General features: G+C 41.7%; 1 protein-coding gene across 3 annotated transcripts in view; it reads right to left on the reverse strand.

The window, feature by feature from the left end:
* The window catches only part of ncor1 (nuclear receptor corepressor 1), a 51,560-nt gene that overhangs the window by 8,581 nt on the left and 22,952 nt on the right, over positions 1 to 20,027 (reverse strand). For 2 of the 3 annotated variants that reach the window (XM_046038912.1, XM_046038911.1), the window contains exons 16-33: positions 18,051 to 18,346; positions 15,777 to 15,842; positions 13,010 to 13,146; positions 12,804 to 12,900; positions 10,194 to 10,641; positions 9,948 to 10,071; positions 9,307 to 9,484; positions 8,470 to 8,637; positions 5,975 to 6,141; positions 4,397 to 4,511; positions 2,921 to 3,006; positions 2,620 to 2,785; positions 2,377 to 2,502; positions 1,600 to 1,683; positions 1,297 to 1,511; positions 813 to 1,119; positions 423 to 650; positions 10 to 216 (exon numbers count right to left, since the gene is read on the reverse strand). In XM_046038912.1, the coding sequence (XP_045894868.1) occupies positions 10 to 216; positions 423 to 650; positions 813 to 1,119; positions 1,297 to 1,511; positions 1,600 to 1,683; positions 2,377 to 2,502; positions 2,620 to 2,785; positions 2,921 to 3,006; positions 4,397 to 4,511; positions 5,975 to 6,141; positions 8,470 to 8,637; positions 9,307 to 9,484; positions 9,948 to 10,071; positions 10,194 to 10,641; positions 12,804 to 12,900; positions 13,010 to 13,146; positions 15,777 to 15,842; positions 18,051 to 18,346 (3,215 nt within the window). The remainder of the gene's footprint in view (positions 1 to 9; positions 217 to 422; positions 651 to 812; positions 1,120 to 1,296; positions 1,512 to 1,599; positions 1,684 to 2,376; positions 2,503 to 2,619; positions 2,786 to 2,920; positions 3,007 to 4,396; positions 4,512 to 5,974; positions 6,142 to 8,469; positions 8,638 to 9,306; positions 9,485 to 9,947; positions 10,072 to 10,193; positions 10,642 to 12,803; positions 12,901 to 13,009; positions 13,147 to 15,776; positions 15,843 to 18,050; positions 18,347 to 20,027) is intronic. The other variant, XM_046038913.1, reaches the window with a different exon arrangement.

Genomic DNA, 20,027 nt, shown 5'->3' on the forward strand with positions numbered 1-20,027 from the left:
GGTCCGTACCTCGAGCTCCCGCTGCGTAAGGGATAGCGGCAGGCTGTTCCCGTGGTGACAAGCCTCGGGCCATGTCAGGTCGAGGGATGACAGGATGCATCTGCTGGGAAGTGATATAATCGTTGAGGATGGTCTGCCGTGTGTTCTCCATGGTGTACAGCTGGTAGGTGTTATGATGGTAACCTGTTGGGGACGGCTGCCTGGGGAACATGAATGCTGTAACAGAGGACAGGAGGAAAAAAACAAAACATATGAACACAAGGCTGAAAGATACTGATCTCATCTGCTAGGTAAAAAAGATCCTGGACATGTAGTGCCTATGACTTAGAGAGAATGAGTTGCTTTCGTCAATTTACTCAGAATCAAGGCTCTTATTGTTCATAGTTATGGTGGAAACAGTGGAAAGTATTTAAACACTGTACCAGGATCCAGCACTCTGTGGAAGGCCATGGTGGGGTCAAGATGTGGAGGCAGGTGGGCTCGGTACACTTCCCCAGGACCAACGGGCCGGTGGTGAGGGTCGAAGGGGCTGTGAGAGGCTACAGGGTCACCACCCGACACTGGAGACTTAGCTGGGACACTGTCCCGCTGTGTAGGGGTCATGGCACTCTTTCTTTCATGTGCAGCAGATTTCGCAGAGCCCATTCCACCTTTGTAGGAGAGAGCAACAGATCTAATTAATTAATGCTTAATTAACACAACAACTTAATATAATATCATGACAATACATCTGTCACAGTAAACAAAATCTGGAATGATGCACCCAAGGCAGTGGAACTTGCAGGTGTGAATAAAATGGTTATGGAACATACCGTCTGGAGTACGTCCCAGCATGGGTGACCCTCGGGACCCGGGATTGGTGGTGTAGTTCACAGGAGTCCTGCGAGCGTTGGCATCCTCATACATGCCCGGGCTAAGCTGGGACTTGTTAGCCTCCTGGTGTGTGGAACGCAGGACAGAGGTGGTGGAGTTGACCACAGTGTGGCGTACTGCCTTGCTCTCCTCGTATTTGGCTCGTTCCATGGCCTCGAGCTGGGGCATGCTGTGGGGATGCTTAGAGGGACTGGTAATTAGGGACTTGACATTGTGCTTGATAGTAGACTGGTTGAGAGGGTGAATCTGGTAAATGAAAAGAACAGGTCCATCAATGTCACTGGTTATATCCACTATGTATATTTATTGATTTTACATATTCATATGGCAATGTGTTCACTGAACAGATCTAAGGAATGGTATTAGTAAATGCAGTCCACAAAAAAAATCCTGGCCAGGCCTTCAAAACTCCAACTGTCTTACCTGAGACATGGACCCCTCTAGCCCCTGGCCAGACTGATCTTGTCGGGGTATTTCATGAATGGAGCGTCCCATCTCTTTGATAGTGTTGACTCCCTCATACGGCTTGCCCTTACCAATACCCCCTTCGAATGAGCGGATTGGTGGGCTCTCTCGTTTTATCTGTTTTCCATATTTCATGGCATCTTCATAGGACTCTGCAGCGGTTCTAGGTGTTCCTGGAAATATTTGAAGAGTCAGCCTTTTCACATTGTTTGATGCTACTAGTAGAAGTGAGTGTTTTATGGGAATGTGGCAAGCTTTTACCTTGCATGATGGATCCAGTGATCAATGGTCTTTCCTTAGAATCTCCATGTAGACCATCTCTAGGCAAGGCTCTGCTAATCAAACCTGAGGAACAAGCAAGCACAGTCACTCTCCTGACACAGAAGAAACAAGCCAGGTCACATTGTGTATAGGGTTGAGCCAGTCTGGTCCACAAGCTTAAACCAGTTTGATGTTATGGAAACTGACTGAACCGGCATTTGGCATTATTAAAAAGAGACAAGCAGCAGCTCTCATTGATTTCCTGCATGAACCCTTTTGAACCTGTAACAGACACCTCACTAATGGTTAAAACTGTAAAACAGGCACAAATATGAGAATTACCAACAAAACATAAGCCACCAACCGACACAGTACAAACTAACACATCCAGCACTGCATGATGGGAAATGATTATGCAACACAGCTGAGAAGACGGTGTTGCGGAGTCAAGCTGTCTTCACAGTACGTTGCCAACAGGTTTGTGAAATACAATGCTGGGAAGTTAATAAACAATGACCGCATCATTTTCCCTTTTTACTTTAACACAGTAAAACTCTAGTGTTTCAGTGAACAGACCCTTAATTTCTTAACATGTTGTGGAAAACTGATCATTCATGGGGTCTCATGTTACTCGGAGCGTCTGTGAGACATGTGCAACACCTAGTGGTAAAACTCTATATTACCGGTCCGGTCCAGTCAGGTCTTTGGCTTACTGTTTGAAAATGTTTACACTGGCCCAACCCTAATAGTGTATATTAATTAACACAAAAGCAATACCCTCAAATGGAGCTCCTTCCCTGCCAGGGTGTCCCCTGCCCATGGGTACCTCCATCATGTCGTAAGTGCGTTTCATCTCATGGCCAGTTCTGGGGCTGCGGGTGTTTTCCCTGGTGTTCTTAATAGCTTTTGGACATAAAGACTCATGATCAAGATTGTGTGCTTGGTAAAGAAAAGCTCAATAATAATTTGGTATATCAGTAATACTATATACATAACAATAATAACAACAATAGCACTTACCGTCATAGGATACAATGTGACCACTCTTGCCTTCATAGATGACATGACCTTTAGGCTGTTCTCCCCTGGCCTTGTCTGGGCTGCTCAGGTCCTCTGTGGCAAGCTTTGTGATGGTGCCTTTCAGGAGGTCAGCAGCAATGCTAGACTGGGGCAGCGCTGGTGTGCCCTATTTAAGAAAAGAGCAAAGTTATAATGCAACATAAAAAGCTACAGATGGAAAAAGTATCTTGTTATCTGTCATTTATCTATTCAGAGCTTCTATCATGAAATTACCCTAAAAAGCACTCCATCCATTCATTACCTGAGTGATTGATCCTCTGAAAGCCAGACCCTCGCCCATTTTTGCAGGGTTGCCTCTGCCGTCTTGTATGGATGGAACTGCAGCTCCTGGAGAATTAAACAGGAAAGAAATTATGCAAGTTAAGTCATGTGTGGCTGTTGTCATCTAGTGGAGTAAAATCAAAAGTCTGATTTTGGTAGTAATACCGATATAATTGTAAAAATTCTAAACCACAAGTTTCCGCAGGTGATTTGGTTGTCCCACAGAATCAACAAGTGTTTGAATGAAATTATTAAAACAGCATGATCTTTCAAACCAAACACAAGATATATCTTTTAATTTCTGAAGCAACGCATTCACAGGAGTGAGTTTTATGCAAACACATAAAAGAATATGTAAAGTGATACTATGAAAACTAGAGATTAAGGTCTGGAAAACTCATATACAACCAGTCCCAAAATCAAGGTACATCAGGGCCTGATTTATAGGACAACTATTCGGGACAGTTGTTTCTATTGGTGTGGTATGTTACAAAAAAAGAGAAAGTGTGTAGGAAGTTCAGAGGTCAACTGTTAGGAAATTTCTCAAGCATACCAAGGTGAAATGGCTTTTGATCTGGACTAGCGCCTCAGTTTCTGTCAGATCAGAACTCCAAAGGATGTTTCAACCTTTCTTTCAGGGTCAATATGTGCTTAATTGTCCTGAACAATCTAATTTAACAAAGTAACATATGCGATGTTGCGAAGTCAACATTTGGTGGCAATGCAAATGAGCAGTTATGTTTATGTTAATAGTGAGCGTGTCAGTATTTGAAATGTTATGGCAATGTATTCATTAATCTGTAATAATCTTCTTCCATAATCAATCGGTTTTGCCTCTGTGAGTTACATGTGTACTTCTTAAGAGACACCTCTCTGTAATGTAAAGTAAGTATGGGCATGAAGGATGGGAACAGATGATCTTTTTTTATACAATGGCTACAGCCTTAAGATTTGAAGCTACCATGAAGAGTAGCTGCAGCAGCGCAGCTTCAATGACACCACTTCACAAAAAGTGGATGCAGACCTGGCAGTATTCATGTGATCTCAGATTAAAAGGTTATTCTGGTCACCGTGTTCTGTCTTTATGGATGGATGAATGCATTTTCACAACTTTACTTTTTAGTCATCACAACAAAAGGGCCAAAAAAGCATGCTGCGGATTTTAATTGTACCATTAGTGGCCCATCTATTTTTAATATGTTTGAACAAAAACCCATTATACAATAAAGGTTTGCTTTAGCAAAATGATGCAGAGATAAAAACCTTATGGCCTTCAAAATATAGGAATCCCTCAGAGGTGTCATTAAACTAAGTGGGTTTGGTACTTAATGTCTGTCTAAAGCTGCATACAATCCTGCTCTTGTGTTTATGTCTTTGCTTTTTAATTTTATTTAAATAGTGCCTTATCTGAACTGCACAATGAAAATTGCAGTAATGTAACAGGTTGTCGTCCTACCAGGCTTGTTAGGATCCTGCTGCCGAGGCAAACCCAGAGATATGGAGCCCACAGCGCTCTTAGTCCCCTCTGGCCCATAGACAGCATGGGACGGCAAGTATGTGCCAGGAGTTCCCTGGGTAAACAGGAACAAAGAACACATTTCAAGGTCAGGTCACCGCGTTCATGAAAACAAGAAAGTGGTGTCAAGCGATGTTGGTAATCTTTTTACTGTTACAGTCAGGGTGCGAATTATACAATGACAATTGGGGGGCCACTTTTTTCAAGGTCATAAAGGATTCCCAGTACAGCGCTGGTGCATGCTTCAGTGAACTAAATTCTTACTATGCTTACAATATCCTTGCTTATTAAACTAATGTCTGCAGTCTGTTGATGATAAATCAAATTCATTACACCATTTGATGGGTTCTCTATACCACAGTCAGACTTGTCAACCACACAACTGCACACACACACACACACACACACACCAGGCCATCATGACTGCTCAACACAGACCCACTCAGTGCTGAACCAGAACCAAGGACACTATCATAAAAAACAGGCTGCATTATCATCTCTAATTCCAAATTTTTATCATTTCATTCATTTTCATTTGTTTTATATTAATTTACTCTTTTTAGCAAATATTTCCTTTCCTCTTGCTCATGTGGATTGTGAATGAAATAATAATAATAATAATAATAATAATAATAATAATAAAGCAGTAGTCATTCATTGTTGGGAAATTGGGAATTGTTGGGTCTCTGAAAATAATATATATAAAAAGTGCAATGAAATCTGAAATCTTTTTTCAAGATTCTTAATTATAAAAAGGCATAAATATGGGAAATATATTGTAATATTTACAATTACAATCAAGAAAGACCCCCCTGAACTGTTGTTTTTGCCTCTTTTGAGGGGGTCCAAGCCTTAACTAGGGGGGTCAGAACCCCCCAATCCCCGCCGCAATTCAAACCATGATTACAGTTAGTCATTTATAAAAGATTACTTAATTAATCTGATTAATTCATTTTCCTGACTATAAACTTGGCCTAGTTACTCTGTACATCTGTGCTGACTGTTACCAACAGATCACACTGTAAGCACTATGACACGCAGGACAAAGGAAGCCTGTTCCATTTCTCTAGAGCTGAGCTACCAAGAAAACTTAGCAATGTAATGACAGTCAACAAAGCTGTCCACAGAAACAAAAACAAAGAAATGCCATACATTTTCATTGATCCTTGATTCGCTACAAATGTAATTTTATTTCTTAAGAATATTTCTTCCTGGCAAGTTCAAAATGGAAGAGAAATTTGTTACAGTCAGTTTCTCTTTGTTCATGAAAAAACAAATGTCTAGAAAATACATAAAAAATACATTTCCGTGTCCCTGATCTATGGTGAGTCTATTGAAAATCTTAATAAATAAGAATGTACAAAAACAAAAGTTACTCACCAAAAGGCATTGCGTGTCTTGAGCTCTAATGTGTGGTATGCATTGCACAGGTGTGAACACCAGTGGTATAAAAAATTAAGAGGGTCACTCCACTTGGTTCACCAGTAGATGAATGCTGTCACCCGTCTGGTGCCTTACCTGGGAGATGGAGCCTCCTTGGATGAAGGAGGGCTTGTCCGTGGGCTTGGTGGTTGGAATGAGTGGAGGAGGAGAGGGAATGTTGGGAGGTCGACTGGGTCTGCTGAACGTGACACGGACTCCATCTGGCATACTCTGGACCAGCTGATTCGGGGCGGGGTGGAGTACTGGTGGAAATATGAAGAAATAACCAAAACAAAAAAAATCAGACAACTGATTACACGCCAACATTTCTGCCTTAAATATCTACATAAACAAAAAAGGATTAAACAACTTTCTTCACACACACAAAAAAATAAATAAATAAATAAAAATCACAAAAACACTAATATGAGCGCACACAGGAAGTTAGACCTGAACTCTAAATGTCTTCTGCCTGCCAGACACCACAACTTCAAACCCACCTAACATAAGGGTTCCATTAAGCAACCATTTCCCATCAAAGACTGTACGATAAAATATTCAGCTTCATCCTGACAGACTCCAGTGAGTGGTGAAGTAAGCACTGAAGACCTCATTAATTAACCTGTCCTCAGCTTGAGATAACCTTGGCCCATGCCTTCGGTCTGCTTTACCGTCTAAGGGAAGCTGAGTAGACAAAACGGATCACAAAACACAAAATATGCACACAAGACCGAGAATAACCTCCTGCCTGGAGCGCTCCCTGTAGTTCTGCACACTACAAAATAAAAAATGCAAATGGCTGTGTGAGAGTTCCTCCAGTGGGCATGGGTGTCATCATCCTGCTGGCCCATACAGCGACAGATAGGAAAACAAGCCACTATGACAAATTTATGAATCCCTGATGCAGGGAGACTGTGTGTCAAACATTCGTGGTGCAATTCACAGACCATAGCCTCACTTGTCAGGATATGTTTGCTCCAAATGACATACAAGAAATGTCTGTAATGTGGTGAACTGCACGCGTTTCCTTTCCTAAAGAAGATCCTTTCTGATGCCCCAAAGCTTAATTCTTCAAACTATAGTAAATTAAAGCACGTCTATGAAATAATGATTAACTGAAAAATCTGCCTGCAGGATCAACATCAATTTTGTTTATCGTTTTCATACATTAATTTTCTCTAGTATCAATATAGTTTTTGCAAATTAATAAAAAAAAATTGTCCGTTGGCACAAAATCTTGGGTGATCCACCTTATGTAGCTTTAAACAGTGTCCTGTGTCGGAAGAGCATAATGGCTGTGATGGGCCAGGAGAGGAAACTTGCTGTTCATGTCTAAAAGAAGGATCAATGCTGAATTCAACTGATGTCCACTTCAAAGCTCTTGTAAGTACAATGTGAATGAAAGTGAAGACATAGATGTTTGATCCACTGTAATGATACAACTAAGACTACCTCTTTTGCTGCTAATGGCTGCTAACAAAGTTACATTTAATTTTATGATTCCATGGCACATTAATTGTTATAACCAAAAACAGACTTTACCAACATACTCTTGCAACAATGTATATACATGTATAGAAATAGTATGTGATGATAAGGGTATCATTACAGCTTCATTGTACAGTTGTGTAATGTTGTGTTATTCTATGCTAAATTACAATAGAACTGTAATGATGACAACTACTGACTGGCGGTGATCCACACATCATCTCAGCCTCTTTTTGAGACAAGAATGTAGTCCAGGGCCCAAGATTAGGGGTCAAAGAAGTATGCTTCTGTTTTCTCTGTGAACTGGTACACAGACCAAAAATACTGGACTCATGCATTGACATGTGCACCAGTTATAAAACCACCAACCTGATGATAGCAAAAAGAGCTGACCTCTACTGTACTGATACCTGTGTACAAGCGCACAGTGCATTTCCCTTGTGCAGGCAGCTTGGCTCCAAGTGGCCTAAAAGGCATATTTCCATGATGCTCCCTATTATAAAAAGTTATTAGTCAATGAAAAAGAGACCTACAAAACACAATGAGCTTGGCTCTTATTTAAGGTGCTCCACCCAAGCGTCTAACAAAACAAACATCAACTTCACTGGCATAGGTTTCCAAATATATTTCTTATGTCAGCTAAACATTGACCAAATACATCCAGTACATGACCTCATTGGGTACATATACCTTTGGACAAAAGGAAATTCAACCCAACTTATCTAATGCACAAGTGCTCTAAAACAGTGTCAAACCCCGACTCACGACAGGATTAAAAAGCTCCACATCAGTCCTCCTCTGCTCCAACTATAACTTTAAATAAGGATAATCAAGCAATTGTGTATATAGAACAGGCTACCATAACAGCCTGCAAGACAATAAAATATAAACATTAAAACATGTCAAACTGAAAGAGTGGCTGAAATATAGTATACTGCATTTATTTCAGTCCAAACTATACCAATCTATTGCCTCTAGTGCCTCCATTGTCAAACACAAGAGACTCAATGGGAGTCAGGCAAGGCTAGTTTGTATCAGCAAGGGAAGGAAGGAGACAAGAAGGGAGGGGAGGAGGAGGAGGAGGTGAAGATGTGTGCTTTTACCTGGTGGCACACTGTAGCGGGAGGCATTCGGGGCGTTGGGGTCAAGCTGGGGTGAGGCCTTGCTCAGCTCCCTGGGGGAGAGTCTGTAGGGAGAGCCTGGCCGACCAGAGTGGGCCTCCTGGTCCAGAGCCAGCTTCATTTCATAAGGCATGTAGGTTAAGGGCTTACCTGCAGTACACAGGCATAAGGACAAAGGGAAGACAACCACTATTAAAACAAGAACTCTATGCCAGTGAGCATTGAGCTGACCTAGAATGGACAGGCCCGTACAACAAACACCACCACCTGGATGCACACCCGCTGAAACCTATGTAATAAGTATCTCGGTGTCAAAGCTCAGCAGCTTACTGACAGCTGCTCTACTCTTCACAGCACTCTGACTAAAAGGTGCTAAAAGCTGCCTGGTGACTTTGCCGCACCTTCTGAAGCTAAGTGGCTGAACTTTGTCTGCCAGCCCAGAAGCAGCAAGTGTCCTACTCCAACACGCTCCAGTCAGACAACTTTATAAAAAAAAAAAAAAAACACCATGGCCCCCTCCTTCATCCAAAGGCATTTCAAGGGGAGCATCAATGCAGACATCAGCTCAGAGTTTGCAACAAATGTAAAACAGGGTCAGCTAACTTTTTTTCCTTGACTCAGGCTGAACCACATTACGACAGTCCAGATCACCCTCAAACATTTCCTTTTTGAAACGGCATAAAAAAATGAATGGGACCTAAAAAATGCATTAGCTATAAATAGTCCACTGCTAGCAGCGACAGAGAACAAGGCTGACGGAGCGATGAACAGGAAGGAGGAGAGATGAGGACAGAATGAGGATAGTTTTTGTTCCCTTACCATCTCTGTCTAGTATGGTGGGGCTGCGGGTGTTGAAGGGGGGTCTGCGCTCCAGGTCTCCCTGATCCTGCCTCTGTTTCTCCTCTTGGTGCGCCGACTCATGCACTGCTTTGATTTGGTGTTGCAACATCGTAAGTCCACTCATACTCACGCCACTAGTGCCAAAAGCACCAGGCACCTAGATATGTTAAGGATTGAAAAGATCCAGATGAGTTGGAATGCCAGATATTAACAAGGGGTGTCAGAATTCTCCAAATCCACAATTTCAATTTGACATTCGATTTTAAGGTCTCGATTAGAGTAATTTTTTTGTTGCAAAGATAAACAGATTATGGGATTTATATCAGGTACATTTTCAAATTCTTCTTTAAAAAGATGCAGATGGGATATTGAACAATTTGAGTACTGAAACAAGAGCACTGACCAAACTTTAAATGAAAAAATTCTACATATCTTGGAACTTCTGCCTTAAAAAGGATATGAGACAATGGTGGTAAACATAAAAGTAAGACTTCATACATCTTACACTAAACTGGATTCTGATCATATCACACTGCTCATAATGACTGTGTGGGCATGCTAACAGCCTGTTACCTACCTCCATGCTAGTCTAAATGGATCAAATAAAAACTGTGACTAACCATTGGTGGGATGGCAGCTGCACGCTGCTGCAGCTGCTGGATGTTGAGTTGGGTTTGCTTGGGTGAGGACACCAGCACCGAGCCTGGAGGGTTGATCAATGAAGGCTTTTCCATGGCGAACATTCTGTAGAGGCACAAAACAAAATGTATGTCACAATCAAAACCATGAACATGTCCTGTTCATGTAAACCACAAATATGTACATATAACATGAGAACACGAAGACGTGCAAATATGAAAACACACCTTTGTCTTTCAGGCTCTGCTTCCACATCCTCGTCAGCACTGCAGGTGGCGCTGGAGTCATTATCTGAGTGGAGTTCCCCAAGCCTCTCGCCATGATCTCCCTTTTCTCCTCTCTCCTTGATCTCAGGCTCCATCTTGACCTGAACCTCTCCAGCCTTCATGTCCACATCCTGAGGTTCGGTTTTTGGACGCACTGAGCCTGCATAGGAGGCCATCCTGGCCTTTTCCTCCAGAGATCCAGTCTCACTCTCTGGGCTTTTTTCTTCCTTGACACAGAGTTTGCCGTATGAGGGCTCCATGGCCTTCCCATTGCTAGCCAGACCTTTGTCCTGGTCAGAGCACTGAGCATCTCCTGCAGCGCTGTCTGACCTCTTGGAGTCGCCAGACTTTGAGGAGTCAGCCTGAGTGGGGGAGGGGGCACTCTCTGTATCAGAGCTGTTGTCGCCACCTGAGGAAACATGAGAAGTATTAATTAAATTAGTATTAGCGAATTAGTACATGTCAAACAATGCATGAAACTAACTGAAAGATCAAGACTTTTAAGCCAATTTTAAAGTCCATTTAGGAATAAAGACAACAAATATAATATAATCAAATCAAAAGAAATGAAGACCTGTCACAACATAAATCTCACTACTGGGGTGATTTACCATGTAGAAAATCTTTACTTGGAAGACCACGTGTATCAAACAAGTGAAGGAATGAATAACTGCAAAAACTAGAAACATAGACAATCCCAAAAGCTACCTCCACTTCTTTATGCCTCACACGTTCCTTTGTCACATTTGCTTCTACACACACGTAAATGCCTGTTCCTACTGTATCTAATCTATGACCAGTTTTTGTAAAGACCAAGTCCTTAAAGATACAACAGCCTTTTACAATACAAACTAATCATCTGTTCCTTTCACACTTGAGTATCTCAAATACCAGAAGTGTAGCAATTTGTAAGTGATAAAAAACATTCACATCTGAAAATCACACATTCTTAAGACAAAAACTGCCTATTTGAGGAATCGGGACGCCCCTGTTGGCTTGCATATTGTCTACTGCTGCAGTTGTTGCCATGGAGATAGTATTCCAGATAGTATGTCTATGCAAAATCAATTTGCTGATGCATGTATCAAACCAAAGACAAGACACACACTCCTGTCTACATCAGTGGAGCTGAGGTGGAGCAGGTGAACAGTTTCAGGTTCCTGGGAATCACAGAGAATCTGACATGGTCGTCTCACATCTCCACACTGGAGAAGAAACAACTATATTTCTTGAGGAAGCTTAAGAAGGCCAAACTCCTGTGCCAAGTTCTTGTCAGCTTTTACACAGGAGCAATAGAAAGCATCCTGACTGGAAACATCACTAACTGGCATGGGATGTGTGGCCCAGGACCAGAGGGCTCTGCAGCGGGTGATTAAAACTGCTCAGAAGATCATTGGTACCTTTCTCCCGAGCATCAGTGATATCAGTGAGGTGAGGTGTCTGCACAGAACCCAAAGATACTAAAGGACAGTACCCAACCAGCCACAGCCTGTTCACCCTGCTGCCTTCTGGGAAGAGATATAGAAGTTTCTGCTGCCACACCACCAGACTGCAGAGCAGCTTTTCCCCCCAAGCTATTAGACTCTTAAACTCTAATTCATCCTCAGCACTGCCCCAGTGAATATAGTTTATTTCTGTTTACCATTTTTATAATTGATTCTGTATTAATGTATATTGTCTGCTATGTAGCAGAAGGGAGTTACAAAGCTCAATTTCAGTATATAACCTGTTCAATTGTGACAATAAATATACCTAAAGAGCAGTTTGGGTTTCCACAGGACGAAGACAAAGTCAAATACACATGACAGAAAACCTTGTGACTTCCCCCTGTCGCCACGGTTATCTTGTGAACTGGAGGTTGTTGATATATACAGTAGGTCTGCTAAGCTAGACAATTCTCCAACAAAAAGACGTATCAACTCATTTTGTTGTTGAAAAAAAACTAAATGTTGTGTATTCAGTGCCAATTATTCATAATAATTTATTTCTATACGAAGCATGTTTTCTTTTTAATAGTCGGTTGTCAGCAAAGATAACGTCCTCTGGAGAGGAGGGAGGCGGGTAGACATGCAGGCTTGCTGGATCAAACAAGTGGACCAAAGAGCAGGCTTTGTTGAGTCTTCAAAGCCAAGAACTGCTATGCAACAGGCGCCCATGTAGTCAGAATTAGTTCATATCTTTTATCTCCACCTCTCCCCTCTTGCTTTTTTCATTTGATCCTTTTTTTCCCCTCTCATTAAAACTACAGTCAGCAGAGAGCAAGAACATTGCCATCACCTCAAAAGAAATCCTTACATGACAGTTCAGAGTTCACTGCGTTCTTTCTCTCCATAGCCTCTTTACTTAACACTTGGTATTATCAGGCATGAAGCTCCACAACTCAAAGGCAAGGACAAAAACTGGATACAAAAACCTATCAGCCTTCTGTGCATCCTTCGCCCAGGTTGTCCTAGGACTTGCCCTGAACTCGGATAAACAGGAAGAAAAGTCCAAAACAAATATGTTTGGGCATGTGTGTGTGTCTGTTTATATAACATTGAGCACATGCTTCCTATCACCCTTCTGTCTGACCTTCACTGTCATCAGCGTTGTCCTCATCATCATCGTCGGGTGATGCTGTGGCTAGACCTTCACCTTGAGACCTATCAGCACGTGCCCGCCTTGTATCCTGGGAAACAGAAAGAAACAAATTAGCATTTAGCGTTCCTACATTACAGTTCGAGTAGTTCAATGACAAACCATAACGCCCCATAACTGAAATGAAAGTAATAGCTTACCTGCTTATGCTGCTGGAGCAGGTTGTCCAGATTGTGACGTCTCTTGTAGTTGAAATAGAAGTTCTTGCACTGTGCCTCGCTTTTGGTGCCCACCATTTTGGCAATGGCTGTCCAGTTCCGCCCGTGCTCAACTAGCCCTAGCACAGGACAAAGAGGGACAATTAAGCATGAAAGGTTTGCAGCTTTTAAACACTTGATAGAATAAAAATTAATTAAGATGAAATCACTTGTCATGTATGATAATATAAGCTAATGCTTTATTAGGCTAATTACAATTAGCCTTACAACTGTATGCAGTGTATCAACTGCAGGTATCTAAAAAGAAACAGCAGAGTGGTAATAGCCAAGCCATCACATGACATGGACCTACTTTGACATCTTATACTTCTCATATTTCCAATTATTGCTTCATGCTGTATCAGTGCCATAACTATGATTCAAGAAGATGATCTAAATTAATTATTTATAGTTTTTCCTTAGAATGAAAAGCTACTGCAGTTGTTATTATTGAGTGTGAGGTATTACTGCAAAATTACAGTATACTCATGGGGTCCTCCTGTTGCTATGGTTTGCTGTTGGTCTTCTCCGTCTTGATTAACACTGACCTGAGCACACAATCAGCGTTGAACAAACTGCAGTGAACCGGAAGACTGCCTTTTACCTTTGACATCAGGGTGTCTCTTGTCTAAATCCTGTAACCCCTGTGACTTCCCCTCCCTCCCAGCCCTACTGAGATGAGGGATACCGGCAGCTTGACAAATCACCACAGAGCTAAACACAAAGCCCCATTACTGCTCAAGTTAGATGAGGGAATGAGGGCATTGGGACTCTGCAAGTTTAGGTAACTCTAAATAAGATAATTGTCACTCTGAAGACAATCACTAAATGTAAGGCAGGAAGGTCTTGTGCCGTCTTTAGGTGTCTACTGTATGTCACAAAATATACAACTTTATTTAGCATAGCATAGCTGAGCACTGCACACAACACATTCAACAGGATATATATTGTTCACAGGTTTGCTCAACTGTCTTGACAAACGCGACAAATGTGAGTAAATAGATTGACAGAGAAATAATCTCATTTATATATATATATATATATATATATATATATATATATATATATTCAATGCTGCCAACTCTAACAAGATTGCTGTTTATCCATTCCTGGATCAGCATAAATCTTAACATAAAAAATAAAATCAGTTTCCCCAGTATAACCATGGCAACAATCTACCCATTCATATTGTGCAAATATCCTTGACGAAAGTCCTTGACAGAGCCAAGATCACTTAATTTAAAATTCTTAGTTTGATAAATACTTGGCATGACAAATATCATTTTTATAAATACCAACAATAATAATCAAAATAACAGCCCTAAAATAAAAACTGGCACCTTTGTGAAGCTTATAATGTTCAGTTTTTGTTGAAGAGAAGTATTCGTTAATTCTATGGTCATTTTTTTATTTAATTCTATTAAATCATTCTATAGTAATTTGTGAGTATACATTGTTTGTGGTGCTGTTGTATTTTATTGTAAGTTTACAGTTACATTACAGTTATTTTGTCAAAATAATGTACTTGCAGCAAGAGTCGTTTGTCTGAATCTTAATTGCAACTTCACTAACTGCATGCAGGCAAATCAGGGCTAGCAACCTTGAAATACCAATACTAGAACGTAATATCCGAGCTTGATATGACAAGATCCTGTTTGATCACACATCTGCTTGCAAGAGAAGATGTATATTGATCCATTATTCTTCTGACATGCTTCAAGTACATTCTTTTAATGACCAAATCAAGTAAAAACTGCTGGCTCATTACAGTTCCATTAAATTGCCGCTATGAAATTATACTGACTACAACAATTGACTGTTCTTTTCCGTTTCTCTTCATTGAGGAAAGTTCCTTTTCACTTAGTAAAAACTTCTGATCTGACTACCAGGTCTGCGATGTGTCAGCCTAGTATTAACACCGCGGCTTATGCAGATCAATGTGTTCGCACGACCAGCCATGTTTGCCGGCATAGAATAAAAGTGTTTTCTGGAGCTGCTTCGTCATATGACTACAAGAGGTGGTGCAGGCCTCTTTTAGTTACACTAATCCACCGACATATGTAGCATACAGGTCTGAATGTCTGAGGAAATCATAGCAGAAATGGATTGTTGTTAAGAGGGGAGAGAAAATACCCATCCAAGACAGTCTTAATTAATCCATATTTTCTCCTCAGTGTCTAGCCCTATGTAAGAGTCTATACTGATAAAGCTGAGCAAAAGGGGCAACGGTGCAGTCTGAGACCAGGCACAGTATGCAAAAAACATTTTGAAGAACTTACAAAATCACAGTTAAAAAAAATATTTTTTATTAAATAGATTTTTTTTTGGAGTATCTGACAAGTTTTTGAACGTGAATAATAGATAGTGATCTTTAGAGGAAGCTGCAGTTGTCATGCTCTGTTGCTTCACGGGTGGCCTTAAAAGATTACTTCTGAGAAGCTAGCAGAGCAGTGCAGCTAAAAGAGAAAAAAATCCCTGAAAACCTTCATGGGTCTCTGACAGCTTCCAGTAAAGCACCAGCACAAGTTTCTATTTGTGTGAAAGCATGTGCACATTCATTCCTGTGTGCACGTAAGAATCGAGCAGGGCGAGGCAACATCAGATAATCAGAGAAGGGTGGGGGGGGTGTCATAAAAGCAGAGCAGCCACAGCAACACAGAAAAAGAGAAGGACAGAGATGAAGCATGAGAGAAATTAATTGAAACACTACCTTTTTTGGCGACCTCCATCTCCTCCTCGGTCCAGCGAGAAGTTTCTCCGGTTTCACCAGCAGCAGCTAAATCACAAATCAAAAAAAAAAAAAACACAGCCCCATCAGCACTGACAGAAAGAAAGAGGGAGAGAGAGAGACTGAGCGAGAGAGAGACAGAGGGAAGGAGACAGACAGAGAGAGAGTGACAGTCCTCCCTTCAGCTGTCTCCTTCTCATGGCCACTAATCTAATAATCTGTTTACATTCTAGGGCTGCTGAGACCCACTCCCTCACTTACTCTTGCTCACTCTCCTGCTCCCTATCTCCCTCTCTCTCCCCCTTCCACACAGCCCAGAACAAGCCCTCCTCCTCTCTAATCCACAAGGGGAGGGCCTTGGTCAGCTGATGTAGCTCCAGACAGTGTAGGAGTGGAGAGCCCTGCCTCCTTCTTTGGGAAATGGCCTTGGATGGAGACAAATAGACAGATAGAACAGCCAGCACTCTGCCACCCCTTCTACTGTGACACTGCGAATCTCACACACACACACACACACACACACCCCTCCTCGGCTTGGCTACGCAGTTCCACCCCCCCCCCAAAATTCACAGAAGTGCATGGTTACTGTGGAGGGGGCCGAGTGAACTCTAGCCCACTCTCTTCCATGGTACCAACTGAGACTGTGTAAACATTTGGACTAATATAGCAGCAGATGTACCCTTGACATTAACAGGAGGCTTGCCCCCCACCCACCCACCACGAAGATGAGGAGATCAATTCTCCCTGTTTAGACGGCTCCTACCAAAGGTCCCCCGGCCACACAGTCTGTTACGCTTAGTTAAACAAATGTCTACTGGACTAGGCTTCCCTTTCCCATGGTAAAACTCACATGTTTCCCGCGTGACACTTCATGCCACTGTGGTCATTAGTCTCGGGCCTATGAAAACAGACGGGCGCCTGCCTACAGTGCAGCATCTCACCTAATGACACACACACATACACTTTGCCTCACGGCTTCAAACAAGGTCAAACCCCCACCGTTGGCCCTCCCACTGAATCAGCAGCTTCCTCAACTTGACTGGCACCATTTCAGCTGGGCAAGACTGACAGATAGTTACCCCTGAGCACCCAGCACACTTACCTAGAAACACCATAGCTGCAGGGGTTACAACAGAGCAAGCAAACAGATGTAGTCTAGTAGATGTAGTCACCAAGGGAGATTACAGTTGACACAGTCCTACGTAAACCATAATACGCCCAGAACAGGGCAAGGAAAGGTCAGAGGGTTGAGAGGATCAAAGGACACACTGCAGACTGGGTTATATAAGGTCTACCATATAATGTGATTAACTAACAGACTGTTGAGAGAGGTGGAGTTCAACAGAGCGGAGAAGCACGGCACACTTACAAAACAGTGAATTAATGATACAGATCAACACTCAGGGATACCTGAAATTCTGAGCTACCACTGTAGGAGTGACAGACTTCGGAGGGTGGAAGAGTACGTAAGTAAGTGTGTGACTGAGTACCATGACAACAGCTCTACCAGAGCAGCACATTGCCATGGTGATGGACGGACTTCATGCAGCTTCCCGAGTGAAATGTAATGCAGGAGGACAGAGTCTGTCTGACCTGACTGACTACTGAACCAACCGTCCATTTTCATGCTATAAACAGCTTCTGAATCTACATATTTTAGAAGGGAGGAAGCCAGCAGAGCTATATGGTGACATGTCTCTTGTTGAAGGTCTATTGGCATGTTCTATTCAATTCTCCCAGCTCATAAAACAAAATCTTAACAGTATGCCAGACTGGTCGGTGCCAACACCTGATTATTCATGAGAGAAAAATACCTTTTAGCCTACTGTGACATTTAAGAGGCTAATTTGGATGTCAGATGGATACTGTGGTCACCTGACAGTAATTGTTAATGTTGATTGCATAAATTGCTGCATGCTTTTTGTTATGTTTTATTTAACTTCAGTAATAAATGAATCAAAGTTAAGACCAAAAATTAAATTCAACAAGTGACATTAGATGTAGAAAATGTATAATGTTCAGTGCCTAGTCAAAGAACTTAACACACAACATATAATACAACTTGAAAGAGCTCTGGTTACACTCGCGCTGTTGAATCCCTAATCTGAGGCTCCATTCTTTTCTTCACATATTTTGTGATGGACTATTGTATGGTTTCATTTTTGTGAACTACCTTTCCCCTGTTTCTATGTTAGTACGTGTGTTCCTGAGTTATATTGTCAACAACCTTCAGAGAGCATCTCCAAGAGGATTCACCTTTATTAGCATCCATGGAAGCTATTGGAGTCTGGGGTTTTGCAGGCTCCTTCATGGCCTTCTGCGCTGGATCAGATTTTGGGAGCTGCGGAGGATCTGGCAGGGCAGGCTCAGGGGCAGAGGGAGGTGCTTCCTCAGCCGCCACAGACGCAGCCTCATTGGCCATGGAACGTGTGGTGATCCTTCCCTTACGGCGGCCCTGGCTGTTGGCAGTCTTCCTGCCACGCGGCGTGTTTTGCTCCTTTCCGTCCTCGTCCTCCCCACCGTCACACTTGTCTTTGTCCTTGCCAATGTCCCTGTGGTTTTGGAGAGGGAAAACACAGCTTTAGAGACTGTTGGTACAGCAAATATCTATTCCCTTTTGACTCAGCAATAACATGGCCTTTTTTAATCTGTTCTTTTCCTCCACAACTGAACACACAAGAAAAGAATATTAAAACGTGTCTACACTCAAGCTGGACAGACTTGTTAAGAAATTAGAAAGGTAGCTTGAACATTACTTCATCAAAAGGTCTGGGGATGTGAAATCTTCCCACCATTATAGTATTTCTGATGTTCATCAATAATTTGATGAGACAATGTAAGACAACACAATCCAAAAAAACATAAATAAAAAAAATGTGTTTCACATAATTACAACAGGCAACTCAAAGACAAAAGGCCAGCTTTGTGAATTCTTCACTACAATGTAAATTCCTCTTCAATGTCAATAGGTTGTGTCCACGAATGATTGCTTCATTAACAGCCCAATCTACAAGCATGTCTCCTGTTTATAGGTTGGAAGAATACTGTTGTATATACACACACACACACACACACACACACACACACACACACACACACCAGACAAGTAACTGTACAGGGTCATTGGCGTATCAAGGGTATAATACACGATAATACTACTTGGCTTTCAAATACCAATGTGTCTTTTGAATAAGAGCATTAAAATAAATCAAGATTTATACAATGATGTAAATAATAAAGTGAAAGCACTGAAGCATTATGTAAGACATTTAACAAACAAACCTTTTTCAGAATTATTACAGTGTGTGGATCCAAGATCCAAGTTGAGGGGAGTTTCAACAGGGCCTAATGGACTAGAGTGACACGAGGACAAACAACTATTCACAACTCACCTAGTATCCTCCTTTTCATCTTTCTCTTCCTCGTCCTTCTTTTCCTCGTCCTCTTTTTTCTCGGACTTCTCAGATTTGTCCTCTTCGTTTTTGTCGTCTGATTTGTCTTCTTGTGAGGGACGTGTTATTTGCTGAAGACAAAACACAAGGACATTGAAACATTAACAAAACTTTCAATGTGTAGATTAGTAAAAGTGACTTAGGTTGCTAGAAGTAAGTGCAAATCAAAAATACAAAGCAGAGAATACTTTTCAGTCCTTAGTAATGTCGATGCTTTAATTCAGATGCAATACATTTTAAAACATGTGTTTTTCTACAAAAGACCCTATCCACTGTATCTTTCACCAGCCTGATGCTACTTTACTATGGGAGAAAAAAAAAAACAACCAAATACTTAATCTTTATACCTGCCTCATACCCTTACTCTTAACTACACCGAGATTTATACACTTTAATGCCTATTGTTGTGTCTATTGCTTGATAGCATCCAGCAATAGACTTGTCTCTGCCTGCCTGCCTAGCCCTGTGAGCCCAGAGGACCATCTAAAAGTGTACACCAGAAGATGGGCCTAAATAGTCTGCTTAAATATTCAGTTTGATAGACAGACCAAGGCAGGTCAATGGCAGACATGCATGCTGCCAACTGGTTATTAGACTTACTGCTTTAAAACTGCACGATTTTCTCAAAACTAACAATACAACAAATATAAAGAAAATAAAACTAAAGACTAGTTAGAGGAGGAAAAGTCTAGTCGTACACCCTGTGCAGATAGGTTTAAGGCTATGCCATAATTTGATGATCTTTATATTGCCCAGCATCTACAGAAACATAAGAGACCCA

This window comes from Micropterus dolomieu, linkage group LG23, assembly GCF_021292245.1.
Source record: "Micropterus dolomieu isolate WLL.071019.BEF.003 ecotype Adirondacks linkage group LG23, ASM2129224v1, whole genome shotgun sequence".
NCBI lineage: Eukaryota > Metazoa > Chordata > Actinopteri > Centrarchiformes > Centrarchidae > Micropterus > Micropterus dolomieu.